General features: G+C 46.5%; 2 protein-coding genes across 3 annotated transcripts in view; one reads left to right on the forward strand and one right to left on the reverse strand.

The window, feature by feature from the left end:
* Positions 1-14,628, reverse strand: part of ERICH1 (glutamate rich 1) — a 46,532-nt gene that overhangs the window by 25,528 nt on the left and 6,376 nt on the right. For both annotated transcript variants that reach the window (XM_044225738.1, XM_044225739.1), the window contains exon 2: positions 462-593. In XM_044225738.1, the coding sequence (XP_044081673.1) occupies positions 462-593 (132 nt within the window). The remainder of the gene's footprint in view (positions 1-461; positions 594-14,628) is intronic.
* LOC122890049 (BTB/POZ domain-containing protein KCTD2-like) lies at positions 8,499-10,256 on the forward strand. The gene has a single exon (XM_044225740.1). It carries the CDS (start codon positions 8,499-8,501, stop codon positions 9,288-9,290), a length of 792 nt encoding a protein of 263 aa, XP_044081675.1. The 3' UTR covers positions 9,291-10,256.

Here is a 14,628-nt window from a genome sequence, read left to right on the forward strand (position 1 = left end):
AAGGTGATTGGATTTTGATACAAATTGCACTGAATGGGCAGAACACAAGGCTCCGCTGCAGACCCTCGTCCTGCTTGAGGAGCTCAGACAGACCCGTGCAAAGACCGGCGGGTGAGGGACGAAAGCAGGAGAGCTCTCCGGGGCCCGCGCAGTGCGGACGCAGCCAGGCAGCGCCGGGACAAAGTGACGGGGCAGAGGACAGACAAAGCCAGCGGGCTCACGGGTCGTCTCTGGGACCAGAGGAGGGTTTGCAAGTGAACCCAAGCACCTAGCAGAGTCCTGAACTGGTCTTTGACGGAGGGCCCAGCCCTGGCTCCTCTCCCCCAGCGCAGTGGACTGGAATGTGTGGGCACAGGCATCCTGGAGCTCAGCACCCCCAGAGTCAGGCCAGAGCCTCCTGCTCCAGAGCATGCTGTCGCCAGGAAACCGATGGTGACCCCCCGCCCCCGCAAGCCCCTCACCTGTCAAACTGGGGACCTCCTCAGCGGCCACTCTCCCGGCTGCCTTGTCAGACGCTGGAGTCACAGGCGCGCTCTTTTCTTGGCTGCAGGGAACACGAGGGAAAAGCCTCTTCAGCACTTTCCCCACAAACACTACAGCCAGTTAACAAAGAGAAGAGAAGGAAGAATTATTCACGGCAATTTAAGTCACAGGCAGATTTTGTATGAAACAGACAGTGGTTTCTAGGGATAATGGCCTAGACATTGACACAGCCTGACATTGCCACCACAGAGAAATGGAAGACAGCCTAGCACTGTCTCCCCAAGGACCCCCAGCACTATCCTCAGGAGACCCTCAGGACTGTCCCCCAGAGGACCCCCAGCACCATCGCTCCAGGTCCATCTATCAGAGGACTCCCCAGAACTGTCTGCCAAGGACCCCTAGGACCGTCCATCAGAGGACAACCCCAGCATGATCCTTCAAGGGCCCCTGCACTTCCCAACAGGGGCCCCCAGCTTGGCCCAGAGGACTCCCTCCCCACAGGCCTGGCAGCCTGGCATGCCCACAGGTGTGGACACAGGGGACAGGAGCCAGGCTGGGGAGAGAGGGCCGCAGGCCTGGATGGCGGTGAGTATGAACTCAGGGGTTTACTTGTGGGTTTCTAAGTGGTCTTTCTTCCCTCCAACATTCTTATCTCTCTGAGTTTCTCTGTAAAGTACCGACTATGAACCAGTTTTGAATTTGGGGTTCAGGCACTGGGTACGACATGTCCCCTGACAGGGCCGGTGCACGTGCAGTTCCCACAGCAGGCCCCGGGGCCAGGTGTGGCACCGGCAGACAGGCAGCACTGGCCGCTCGCCCCAGCGCACCTGCACGGGCTCGCGGCTGCGGTCAGTAGCACACGCTTGGCCTGCACACACGCGGGTTTAGTTTAGCCGGCATTCTGCTCTAACGGGGAGAAAAGCTGTCATAATGAATAAGTATTTCTGTCCTGATGGAAGTATGGAAAGGGGCAGGCATGAATCTCAAAACTCATCCTGGAAAAGGTGAGGGGAAAGGTTAATAGAATGAATTTGTAAATTTAGAAACGACTCAACAGAACAGGAGAGAGTCGCTCTAGGGGGACAGGCAGCCGAGCGGCAGAAACCAGAACGCTGGGAGCCAGCACTTGGGGACGCCAGGTTCTTGGTGGGCGGTGCAGTCCCACCACAGCTGGGGGTGTGGGGACACCAAGCCTCCCAGTTTCACCCCACTACCAGGTGGCAGGCGTCCCTACTAGGAATAATGCCCACTGACCCATTCTAGTCATAAGAACAGAATTTGGTTTCGAAATTCCAAAGGGCTCCCTCCACAGTGATGACTCCTCAGAGAACCCACTGGAATGCAGCTGGTGGCTCCCAGGGAGGAAGGGGTCCCCTTCTGCAGCAGGGGGCTCCTTGGGTGAAGGAAAGCGGTCCATGCTAGTGACATCAGCATTTAGGATCACAGGTCCTAGCAATACAAGATCCCTCATGCACTCGTATTGAGTTGAATGTTCTACAGCATCATTGGTACCAGGGGACCCGGTACAAAGTGTGTTTCTGACACCATCTGCTGAGGGGCAATGTTCCCACTGCCTTCTGTGGAACAGGTTCCGGGCAAGTGCCTGGGAGTGTCACCCAACTGGGACGGTGGGGACAAACAGCCTGTTTGCATGATGTTGACAAGAAACATGTGGTGGTACTCAGTGACATACGGGAGGGAAGTTTCCAGAGTTTCGGTTAGAAACGAGAGTTATGGGTGGTTTCTTATGTGGCAGAGACAAATGTTCCATTCCGCCCCTGCTGGGTAGGACACTGGGTTAAGGTGAGCTGAGCCCTAGCATTTCCCACCATGAAATGGGCACAGTGAACATGAATTCCTTTTCAACGCCATTACTGGTTTTAAAATCTAACAGTTGAGTATAGAAAAGGGAGAGTATGTTCCACTTTTTTTTTTTTTTTAAAGATTTTATTTATTTATTTGACAGAGAGAGATCACAAGTAGACAGGGAGGCAGGCAGAGAGAGAGAGAGAGAGAGAGGAGGAAGCAGGCTCCCTGCTGAGCAGAGAGCCCGATGCGGGACTCGATCCCAGGACCCTGAGATCATGACCTGAGCCGAAGGCAGTGGCTTAACCCACTGAGCCACCCAGGCGCCCCAGTATGTTCCACTTTTAACAAAGGCATTAAAGGTGCAAGGATGGCCCTCTCATGTGCTACGCATCAGAGCCCAGGGACGGTGCCGGTGAGCAGCACGCGTCTGGAGGGAAGCCGGGGAGCGGGCTCCCACACGGGCTGGCTGGGCTATCTCCTGACTGGGGCAAACTGCCTTCGTGTTTCATTGGAAAAGGCTCTTCTGAAAAAAGAAATGGAAATACGAACTTCTTCTCGTGTAATATCCCACTCTGAAAAAAATAAAAGATAAGTAAAAATATGTGGTATAGAAAAAGCATCCCATCGACATCAGGAATGGTTTTCTCTTAAAAAAAAGTTCAGTCTGATCACAAAGTAATACGCATTCGCCTCAATATTTGTATACACAGTATACATCACTTAAAATGGGGGCAAAGCTATACACCTATTTCTATAAATACACACTGTACATTTGGAGAGCTTGTAACGGGTGAAGAGTAGAAATGTTCACTCATCTGTGATTCTCTAGGCAACTATATCAAAACCTCTGTCATTATCCCTAGAAACCACTGTCTGGAAAAGCAGGATTTGGAGAGGACAAATAGAACGTGTGTAGAGCTAATCTGGGAGCTTGAGGAAGGAAATCAGTTCCAAAGCTGTCTTTTAAAGGGTGGATGTCACTGGGAAGGAGTAAGACCAATGGGACCCCACACTCCCTGAAATGACACAAAAATAGGAGGGACCCCCAAATAGTGACACAAAACCTTAAAAATGTTGAGGGGGGCGCCTGGTTGGCTCAGGGGGTTGAGCCTCTGCCTTTAGCTCAGGTCATGATCTCGGGGTCCTGGGAATGAGCCCCATGTCAGGCTCTCTGGTCAGCAGGGGGCCTGCTTCCTCCTCTCTCTGCCTGCCTCTCTGCCTACTTGTGATTTCTCTTTCTCTGTCAAATAAATAAATAAGATCTTAAAAATAATAATAAAAATGTTGAGAGGAAAACGCAGAAACAGGTTTACGACATACCTTTACAGAGTTTCCAGTGGACAGACAGACATACAAGTGGAAAACTGATGATCTAGAACTGAGAGTGACTGGGATTTTTGAATCCTTATTTAAATGAAAATTGCTATCAAAAACAGGACTGGGGGCACCTGGGTGGCTCAGCCATTAAGCCTTTGGCTTTGGCTCAGGTCATGATCACAGGGTTCTGGGATCGAGCCCCACATCGGGCTCTCTGCTCAGTGGGGAGCCTGCTTTTCCCTCTCCTACTCCCTCTGCTTGTGTTCCTTCCCTTGCTGTGTCTCTCTCAGTCAAATAAATAAATAAAGTCTTTAAAAAAAAAAAAACAAAACCAAGACTGGAAAATGATAATAGAAGCTTAGTGGCTGACTGACGGTGCCCATACCTCACCGATGCCTTAGCGAGGGGCAAACCTTCCAGGGCATGCCAGCAACAGACACGCAAGCACCACTCATCTCAGCGAGAACAGAGACGTCCTCCACCTTAGCAAATCCTGGGCCACATCACCCCCGCTGCCATCCTGATGAGGATGTAGCAGGTTTCAGCACTTTAAGTTAAAATTTACCAGGGTCTCTGTACTCTTGCAATCGAATATTTTGAACTCTCTCTTTTCAGGATAGACTATGTTTGAACATCTGCTGAGTACCTACCAGCCGACATATAGCTTTCTCAACAACAGTCAATATTTTATTTTTTGCATTTTATCTCAATAATGAGGCAAGGTATTTAACCACTGTCTATAATCTAGGAGTAAATTGATAATCGCACTCTATCACTGCATAAGAAAGGAAAGTTCAGGATAATATGCTAATTTAATGAATGGTAGTTTCTTAATGAGCTTCATAATAGAATCATAAATGAAAGAATAATTAGCTAAGATTTAAGCAAGAGCTGGCAAGCTTTCTGAAGTTTTAATTAAGAGGGAAGCAGCGCTCGAGGAAGCAAGATGGCAGAGAAGTAGCAGACTGAAATACATCAGGTCCCAGGAGATCAGCTAGATGGGTATCAAACCATTCCGAACACCTACGAACTCAACAGGAGATGGAAGAGAAGAGGAGCAGTGATTCCAGGAACATAAAATTGACCACTTTCTGAAAGGCAGGATGTGCGGAGACGTGAATCTGAAGTGATGGGAAGATAGAGCACAGGGGAGGGGCCGGCTCCCACCAGCGGGGGAGAAGTGGAGCACAAAATTGGAATTTTAGATGTCTGCTCCACAGAGGGATGTCGCTCCAGAGGCTAAGCAGGGGTGGAGCCCTCAAGAGGACAGTGGTCTCAAGTCCCGTGGGGTCACAGAAGGATCGGGGGGGGGTATCTGAGTGTCACAGAGCTCTCAGGTGTCCAAGTGGGGAAGCTGGTGACAGAGACAGAGCCAAGGAGTGAGCTCTCTGCTCGGGGTTACCTTAAACTGTGATCCGTGGCACAGTTAGGCCACTGCTCTTTGAGACGGGACCCCACAAGATCTGGGGAGACCCCCTTGGAAGAGTAGCGCAGCAGGAATCTGCTAGGTTTGGAAACTCCAAATGGGCTTGCGTGCCGGAGACAGAGACGCTTGGTCATAGGCCAGTGAGCTCGGAGCACAGCAGGAGACCAGGGAGATGGGAGGGACTGATGGCTTTTCTCCGAGGGTGCGCACTGAGGAGTGGGGTCCCGAGCCCTTGGCTCCTCCAGCCGGACACTGGGTGACCACCACCTTTGTTTCCGTCCTCTGGAGCTCTACGGAAAGCGTGCAGTGAAGAAAAGCTCCCGAAAGCGAACCTGAGCGGATTACTTAGCCCAGCCCCTGGCAAGAGCGGCACAATCCCACCTCAGGCAAAGACATTTAAGAATCACAGCAACAGGCCCCTCCCCCAGAAGATCAGCAAGAACAGCCAGCCAAGACCAACTTCACCAATCAACAAGATCTGCAGACTCCAGAGCCAAGGGAAAGCAACAAAGAGAATTCACAACTTATTTCCATGATCCTTTAGCCTTTTGAAGTTAAATTTTTTAAATTTTATTTTTTTCTTATTCTATTTTTTATCTTTTCCTCTTTCTTCTCTTAACATTTTTAACTGTTTTATCTTATCAATACCTTCTTAAAAATCTTCTTAAATTTTCATTGTCATACTCATATTTTATCCCTTCATTGTATTTAAACTTATTTTTAGTTTACATATAGGTTTTTTTTTTTCTTTAATATTTTGGGATACACTTCCCTCTAACAGATTAAAATATACCCTAAATCTAGCACATGGCATTGTTCTAATCTCCAGCCTGATCATATTCTCTCCTTTTTTTTCTTTTTCCAACCAACTTATCAATTCCTTCTTTAGAATATATTTTTTTAAAGATTTTATTTATTTATTTGACAGAGAGAAATCACAAGTAGATGGAGAGGCAGGCAGAGAGAGAGAGAGGGAAGCAGGCTCCCTGCTGAGCAGAGAGCCCGATGCGGGACTCGATCCCAGGACCCTGAGATCATGACCTGAGCCGAAGGCAGCGGCTTAACCCACTGAGCCACCCAGGTGCCCCTCCTTCTTTAGAATATTTTTAAATTTTCATCTTTATAGTCATATTCCATCCCTTCATCATGTTTACTCTTATTTTTGCATATATGTATATATGTATGTTTTCTTTCTTTAAAATTTTGGTAGGTAGTTTCTTCTCAGAGATCAGAATACACCCAAAATCAAGTGGGTGTATTCTGGTATACTCACCAGTCTAATATATATATATTTTTATTTTTTATTTTTTTTCCACCTTTCTTCTCCCCACCCAGTTTTGGGTCTCTTCTGATTTGGTTACCATACATTTTTCTGGGGTCTTTGCCCCCTTTTAATATTTTATTCTTTCGTTCAAAAAAAAGAACAAGAGGCAATATCGACGGCTAGGAACCTAATCAATATGGACATTGGTAATATGTCAGAACTAGAGTTCAGAACGACGCATTATCAAGGTGTTAGCTGGGATCGGGAAAGGCATGGAAGATATCAGAGAATCCTTTTCTCAAGAAGTAAATTTTTTTCTGGAGAAATAAAAGAACTAAAATCTAATGAAGTTGAAATAAAAATAGCTATTAATGAGGTGCAATAAAAAATGGAGGCTCTTACTGCTAGGATAAATGAGGCAGAAAAGAGAATTAGTGCTACAGAAGACCAAATGTCACAGAATAAAGAAGTTGAGCAAAAGAGAGACAAACAACTAGTGGACCATGAAGGGAAAGTTCGAGAGAAGTGATACCATAAGATGAAACAATATCAGAATAATTGGGATTCCAGAAGAAGAGAGAGATGGGAAGAAGGTATATTGGAGTGAATTATAGTAGAAAATTCCCCTAATATGGCAAAGGGAACAAGCATCAAAATCCAGGAGGCACAGAGAACACCCTCAAATCAATAAAAATAGGTCCACACTCCATCATCTAATAGTAAAATTTACAAGTCTTAGTGACAAAGAGAAAATCCTGAAAGCAGCTCGGGACACGAGGTCCGTAACATACAATGGTAGAAATATTAGACTGGCAGCACATCTATCCACAGAGACCTGGCAGGCCAGAAAGAACTAGCATGATATAGTCAGAGCACTAAACTAGAAAAATATGTAGCCAAGAATACTATATCCAGCTAGACTGTCATAGAAAACAGAAGGAGAGATAAAAAGTTTCCAGGGCAAACAAAAATTGAAAGAATTTGCAAACAGCAAACGAGCTCTAAAGGACATATTGAAAGGGATCCCCTAAGCAAAGAGAGAGCCTAAAAGTAATAGTGCAGAAAGGAACAGAGGCAATATACAGTAACAGTCACCTTGGGCAATACAATGGCACTAAATTCTTATCTTTCAGTGGTTACCCTGAATGTAAATGAGCTAAATGCCCCAATGAAAAGACATAGGGTATCAGAATGGATAAAAAAACAAGACCCATCGATATGCTATCTACAAGAAATTCATTTTAGACCCAAACACACCTCCAGATTTAAAGTGAGGATGTGGAAAACAATTTACCATTCTAATGGACATCAAAAGAAAGCTGGGGTGGCAATCCTTATATCAGATAAAGTAGATTTTAAGCCAAAGACTATAATAAGAGATGAGGAAGGACACTATATCATACTCAAAGGGTAGGTCCAACAAGAAGATCTAATGATTTTAAATATCTATGCCCCTAACATGGGAGCAGCCAATTATATAAACCAATTAATAACAAAATCAGAGAAACACATCGACAATAATACAATAATAATATTGTAGGGGACTTTAACACCCCCTCACTGAAACGGACAGATGATCCAAGCGGAAGATCAACAAGGAAATAAAGGCCTTAAATGACACACCTGACCAGATGGACAACACAGATAAATTCAGAACATTCCATCACAAAGCAACAGAATACACATTCTTCTCTAGTGCACATGGAACACTCTCCAGAATAGATCACATCCTGGGTCACAAATCACGTCTTAACTGGTACCAAAAGATTGGGATCATTCCCTGCATATTTTCAGACCACAATGCTCTGAAGCTAGAACTCAATCACAAGAGTAAAGTTGGAAAGAACTCAAATACATGGAAGCTAAAGAGCATCCTACTAAAGAATGAATGGGTCAACCAGGAAATTAAAGAAGAATTGAAAAAATTCATGGAAACAAATAAAAATGAAAACACAACTGTTCAAAAATCTGTGGTACAGGGTCCCCTGGGTGGCTCAGTGGTTAAGGCCTCTGCCTTCGGCTCAGGTCATGATCCCAGGGTCCTGGGATTGAGCCCCACATTGGGTTCTCTGCTCAGTGAGAAGCCTGCTTCCTCCTCTCTCTCTGCCTGCCTCTCTGCCTACTTGTGATCTCTGTCTGTCAAAGAGATAAATAAAATCTTAAAAAAAAAAAATCTAGCGGCGGCGGCGGCGGCCCAAGATGGCGGAACTGCAGCTGGACCCGGCGATGGCTGGGCTGGGAGGGGGTGGCGGGAGCGGGCTGGGCGATGGGGGCGGCCCAGGCCGCGGACCCCCAAGCCCTCGCCCCGTCGGCCCCACGCCCGGGGGGCACGGCCGCCCACCCGCCCCTGCCGCGCCTCCGCTGGAGCCGGGTCCCGGGCCACCAGAGCGGGCAGGGGGCGGCGGCGCGGCCCGCTGGGTCCGACCGAATGTGGGCGGCACTTACTTCGTGACCACCAGACAGACCCTAGGCCGGGAGCCCAAGTCTTTCCTGTGTCGCCTCTGCTGCCAGGAGGACCCGGAGCTGGACTCGGACAAGGACGAGACAGGGGCCTATCTGATTGACAGAGATCCCACCTACTTTGGTCCTATCCTAAACTACCTCCGCCATGGGAAACTCATCATTACGAAGGAGCTGGCAGAAGAAGGTGTTCTGGAAGAAGCGGAGTTTTACAACATTGCATCTCTTGTGCGTCTGGTTAAGGAACGGATACGGGACAATGAGAACAGAACTTCTCAGGGCCCCGTGAAGCACGTGTACAGAGTCCTGCAGTGCCAGGAGGAGGAGCTTACGCAGATGGTCTCCACTATGTCCGATGGGTGGAAATTTGAACAGCTGATCAGCATCGGCTCTTCCTATAACTACGGAAATGAGGATCAGGCAGAATTCCTCTGTGTCGTCTCTAGAGAACTAAATAATTCTACCAATGGCATTGTCATAGAGCCCAGTGAAAAGGCAAAGATTCTTCAGGAGAGAGGATCTCGGATGTAAACTCCAGATCCTTGACCATCAGGAGAGCAACCCGGCAGAGCACCTCCTGACGTTCAACCTTGCTCCTGTACAGTAACCAACCGAGCTGCTGCAAAGCAAAGCTGAGCCTGGCCCCCCAGTGGAGAAGTGTTCGGGTCAAAACCAAAGGAACCCCTGCCCCCTCCCACAGGAACCTGAAGACAGACGCAACTCCGGCTGCAGAATACCTTTTCAGAAACCTGCTTTTGTTTTCTTAGCCAGTGTCGTGACGAGTCTGATAACCGCAGCTGGGCCACGTTCCCAGTTGGAGCCCTTATGGGCACCTGGGGGAAGGGAAGAGGAAGGCCTGGCTCCTTGTACATGCCCGTACTGCAGGGAAGCCGCGGCAAATGGAGGAGGATGGTCCCTGAGCTGTGCCATGTTTTCGCCCGAGTGCCGCGTTGGAAGCCGCTTTGTAACACTATCTTTCCCTCCTTCTCTGCACCCCAGACTAATGCAGCAGATGCCAAGGACTGTAGCTTCAGTCTGTCAAGTTGAATTTAGGTTTTGGATAAAGGATGGCGTTGCCAGAATAACCCCTCCCCCCGTTCCTGTGAACAGAACCCCTTTGAGGAAGCAGGTGATGGGGTGTCCTTGGTTATGGGCGGAGGTCGGGGATCGCTGCCCTGGGTTCGGGGCGCTTAGCCGCCACCATGTCCATCCCTGCCTCATTTGCCTCTAGCAGCCCGGACTCTCCAGTAGCTTGCTTTCTTCCCGAGAGGAGGTCTGAGGCAGGTGGCGTCTCGCACTGTGTTGCACAGACAGGTGGGAGCGTCAGGTAGCTGGTCTGTAGCCTTCGCTCACCCTCCGTTGGCCCGTCTTCCTTCTCTGACTTCTGAAACTGGACCGAAGATAAAGGGGACTTGGGATCCTCTGATGGCTTGGGATGGGGACAGCATTTCTTTGAAAGTTGCCAAATGTGTTACATTATAGTATCCAAAAGTGTTATTTCTTCTGTGATTGTCTCTTGGAAATGCCTTGACTGAACATTTAGTATTTAAAAAAAAAAAAAAAAAATCTGTGGGACACCACAAAGGCGGTCCTGAGAGGAAAAGTATATAGCGATACAAGACTTTCTCAAGAAGCAAGAAAGGTCTCAGGTACATAACCTAACCCTACACCTAAAGGAGCTGGAGAAAGAACAGCAAAGAAAGCCTAAACCCAGCAGGAAAAGAGAAATCATAAAGATCAGAGCAGAAATCAATGAAATAGAAACCAAAAGAATAGTAGAACAGATCAATGAAACTAGGAGCTGGTTCTTTGAAAGAATTAAAAAGATTGATAAACCCCTGGCCAGACTTATCAAAAAGAAAAGAGAAAGGACACAAATTAATAAAACCATGAATGAAAGAGGAGAGATCACAACCAACACCAAAGAAATACAAACAATTATAACAACATATTATGAGCAACTATATGCCAACAAATTAGACAATGTGGAAGAAATGGAAGCATTCCTAGAGACATATAAACACCAAAACTGAATAGACCCATAACCAGTAAGGAGATTGAAGCAGTTATCAAAAATCTGCCAACAAACAAGAGCTCGGGCCAGACAGCTTCCCAGGGGAATTCGACCAAACATTTAAAGAAGAATTAATACCTATTCTCCTGAAACTGTTCCAAAAAATAGAAATGGAAGGAAAACTTCCAAACTCATTTTATGAGGCCAGCATTACCTTGATCCCAAAACCAGACAAAGATTCCATCCAAAAGAAGAATTACAGAATAATTTGTTGATGAACATGGATGCAAAAATTCTCACCAAAATACTAGCCAATAGGATTCAAAAGGATTATTCTCCATGACTAAGTGGGACTTATTCCTGGGCTGTAAGGCTGGTTTAACTACCACAAATCAATCAATGTGATAAATACATTAATAAAAGAAAGAACAAGAACTATATGATACTGTCAGTAGACGCTGAAAAAGCATTTGACAAAGCACAGCATCCTTTCTTGATCAAAATTCTTCACAGTGTAGGGATAGAGGGTACATATCTCAATATCATCAAAGCCGTCTATGAAAAACCCACAGCAAATATCATTCTCAAAAAGGAGAAACTGAAATTTTACCCCCTAAGGTCAGGAACACAGCAGGGATGTCCACTTTCACCACTGCTATTCAATATAGTACTGGAAGTCCTAGCCTCAGCAATCAGACAACAAAAAGAAATTAAAGGCATCCAAATTGGCAAAGAACTCAAACTCTCACTCTTTGCAGATGATATGATACTTTATGTGGAAAACCCAAAAGACTCTACTCCAAAACTGCTAGAACTCATACAGTAATTCAGTAAAGTGTCAGGATATAAAATCAATGTACAGAAATCAGTTGCATTTCTGTATACCAATCAGACAGAAGAGAGAGAAATTAAGGAGTCGATCCCATTTACAAGGGCACCGAAAACCATAAGATACTTAGGAATAAACCTAACCAAAGAGGCAAAGAATCTGTACTCAGAAAACTACAAAGTACTCATGAAAGAAATTGAGGAAGACACAAAGAAATGGAAAAACATTCCATGCTCATGGATTGGAAGGACAAATATTATGAAAATGTGTATGCTACCAAAAGCAATCTACACGTTTAATGCAATCCCTATCAAAATACCATCAATTTTTTCAAAGATATGGAACAAATAATCCTAAAATTTATATGGAACCACAAAAGACCCTGAGTAGCCAGAGGAATGTTGAAAAGGAAAGCCAAAGTTGGTGGCATTACAATTCCAGTCTTCCAGCTCTATTACAAAGCTGTCATCATCAAGACAGCATGGTACTGACACAAAAACAGACACACAGATCAGTGGAACAGAAACAGACCCTCAACTCTATGGTCAACTAATCTTCGACAAAGCAGGAAAGAATGTCCAATGGAAAAAAGTCTCTTCAACAAATGGTGTTGGGAACATTGGACAGCCACATGCAAAAGAATGAAACTGGACCATTTCCTTACACCACACACAAAAATAGACTAAAAATGGATGAAAGTCCTCAATGTGAGATAGGAATCCACCCAAATTCTTGAGGAGAACACAGGCAGCAACCTCTTCGACCTGAGCCACAGCAACTTATTCCTAAGAACATCGCCAAAGGCAAGGGAAGTAAGGGCAAAAATGAACTACTGGGACTTCATCAAGATCAAAAGCTTTTACACAGCAAAGGAAACAGTCAACAAAACCAAAAGACAACTGACAGAATGGGAGACAATATTTGCAATCAACATATCAGATAAAGGGCTAGTATCCAAAATCTATAAAGAACTTCTCAAACTCAACACCTAAAGAACAACGAATCCAATCAAGAAATGGGCAGAAGACATGAACAGACATTTCTGCAAAGAAGACATCCAGATGGCCAACAGACACAAGAAAAAGTGCTCCACATCACTCAGCATCAGGGAAAAACAGATTAAAACCACAGTGAGATTCCACTTCACAACAGTCAGAATGGCTAAAATTAACAAGTCAGGAAATGACAGATCCTGGCAAGGATGTGGAGAAAGGGGAACCCTCCTACACTGTAGGTGGGAATGCAAGCCGGTGTAACCACTCTGGAAAGCAGCATGGAGGTTCCTCAAAAAGTAAAAAATAGAGCTACCCTACGATCCAGCAATCGCACTACTGGGTATTTACCCTAAAGATACAAATGCAGTGATCCGAAGGGGCACGTGCACCCGAATGTTTATAGCAGCAATGTCCATAATAGCCAAACTATGGAAAGATCTAGATGTCCATCAACAGATGAATGGATAAAGAAGATGTGGTACACACACACACACACACACACACACACACAATGGAATACTATGCAGCCCTCAAAAGAAATGACACCTTACCATTTGCAAGGACGTGGATAGAACTAAAGGGTATTATGCTGAGCGAAGTAAGTCAATCAGAGAAAGACAATTATCATATAATCTCTCTGATATGAGGAATTGGAGAGGCAGGGTGGGGGGTTCCGGGGGTAGGGAAGGAAAAGTGAAACAAGATGGGATCGGGAGGAAGACACACCATAAGTGACTCTTAATCTCACAAAGCAAACTGACGGTTGCTGGGGCGAGGGGGTCAGGGAGATGGTGGTTGGGTTATGGACATTAGGGACGGTATGTGATATGGTGAGTGCTATTCAGTATATAAGCCTGACGATTCACAGACCTGTACCCCTGGGGCTAATAATACATTATATGTTAATAAAAATAATTTTTAAAAATGGGGTGCCTGGGTGGCTCAGTGGGTTAAAGCCTTTGCCTTCGGCTCAGATCATGATCCAGGGTCCTGGGTTCGAGCCCCACATCAGGCTCTCTGCCCAGCAGAGAGCCTCCTTCGTCCGCTCTCTCTCTGCCTGCCTCTCTGCCTACTTGTGATCTCTGTCTGTTGAATAAATAAATAAAATCTTAAAAAAATTTTTTATTAAAAAAGAGGGAAGCACTGTTCAAATAAAGCCAGAAATGGCGCTCAAAAGGGCACAAAAGGAACTTACTCCCTGACCAGTCTGATGTGTTCTCCCATCGAAGGGTTATGTGGACACTGAATATTCATTTTCTCCCCAAACTCTCACATTTAAAAAAATTCTAAACTTTGTCCTCAATATCTCCTTGCAGATTGTCTAACTTGACTTACTGCGTCAGCTGTCAGAAGAGCTGTCCCAGCTGCAACTGTTCCTACCAGGGGACACAGCAGGGACATGGGCCAGGTGCCTCTGCATCTCCTGGCCTCACCAAGCACACCGAGCGACCCGAGCGTGGCCCAACGAGGCTCCCAGGCCCTGCAGAAACTTGCTTTACTATCCTGGAGATATGCAGGACAACCGAGCATGTCTAGTCCAGTACTTTTATTTTGTGCAGTTTCATGAATGTTGGCTTTTTCATCCACCAGATCCCAGATTCCACCATAGCACGCAAGGCAAGACTGGCAACCGGGTTACCTGCAGGAGTGGTTCAGCAAATCGCCTGCTTTGGGAGGGCTCAGGGAGGACACAGACTAGGAGGTGCCTGCTCCTCGCTGTCCTGAAACCCACCTCCACTTAGGGACCAGGCCTCCTGCTACTGTGTCTTTGAGGCTGGGTGCTACGATCTGCTCTCCAGCCCCAAAGCCAGACACGCTGGGGCCTCCGCCTGCATGACCTGTTCCCACGCTGCTGGCCTGGCCACTCTGTCCCTGTCAGCTGGGCTGTGCCCCTGGACTTCGCACTTTACCCCTCTCCCACCTGAATCATCTGGATGCGCCAACATTACCACAAGCCACCTGTACTTGGTCTGCAGTATGCGGCTGCCCCTGAGCAACGCAGGGTTTGGGCACAGAACCCTGTGCAGCGGA

This window comes from Neovison vison, chromosome 11 (genome assembly GCF_020171115.1).
Source record: "Neovison vison isolate M4711 chromosome 11, ASM_NN_V1, whole genome shotgun sequence".
Lineage (NCBI taxonomy): Eukaryota > Metazoa > Chordata > Mammalia > Carnivora > Mustelidae > Neogale > Neogale vison.

Excerpts from the sequence above, each read along its gene's own strand:
- LOC122890049 (XM_044225740.1), top strand. The coding sequence starts at position 8,499 with ATGGCGGAACTGCAGCTGGACCCGGCGATGGCTGGGCTGGGAGGGGGT.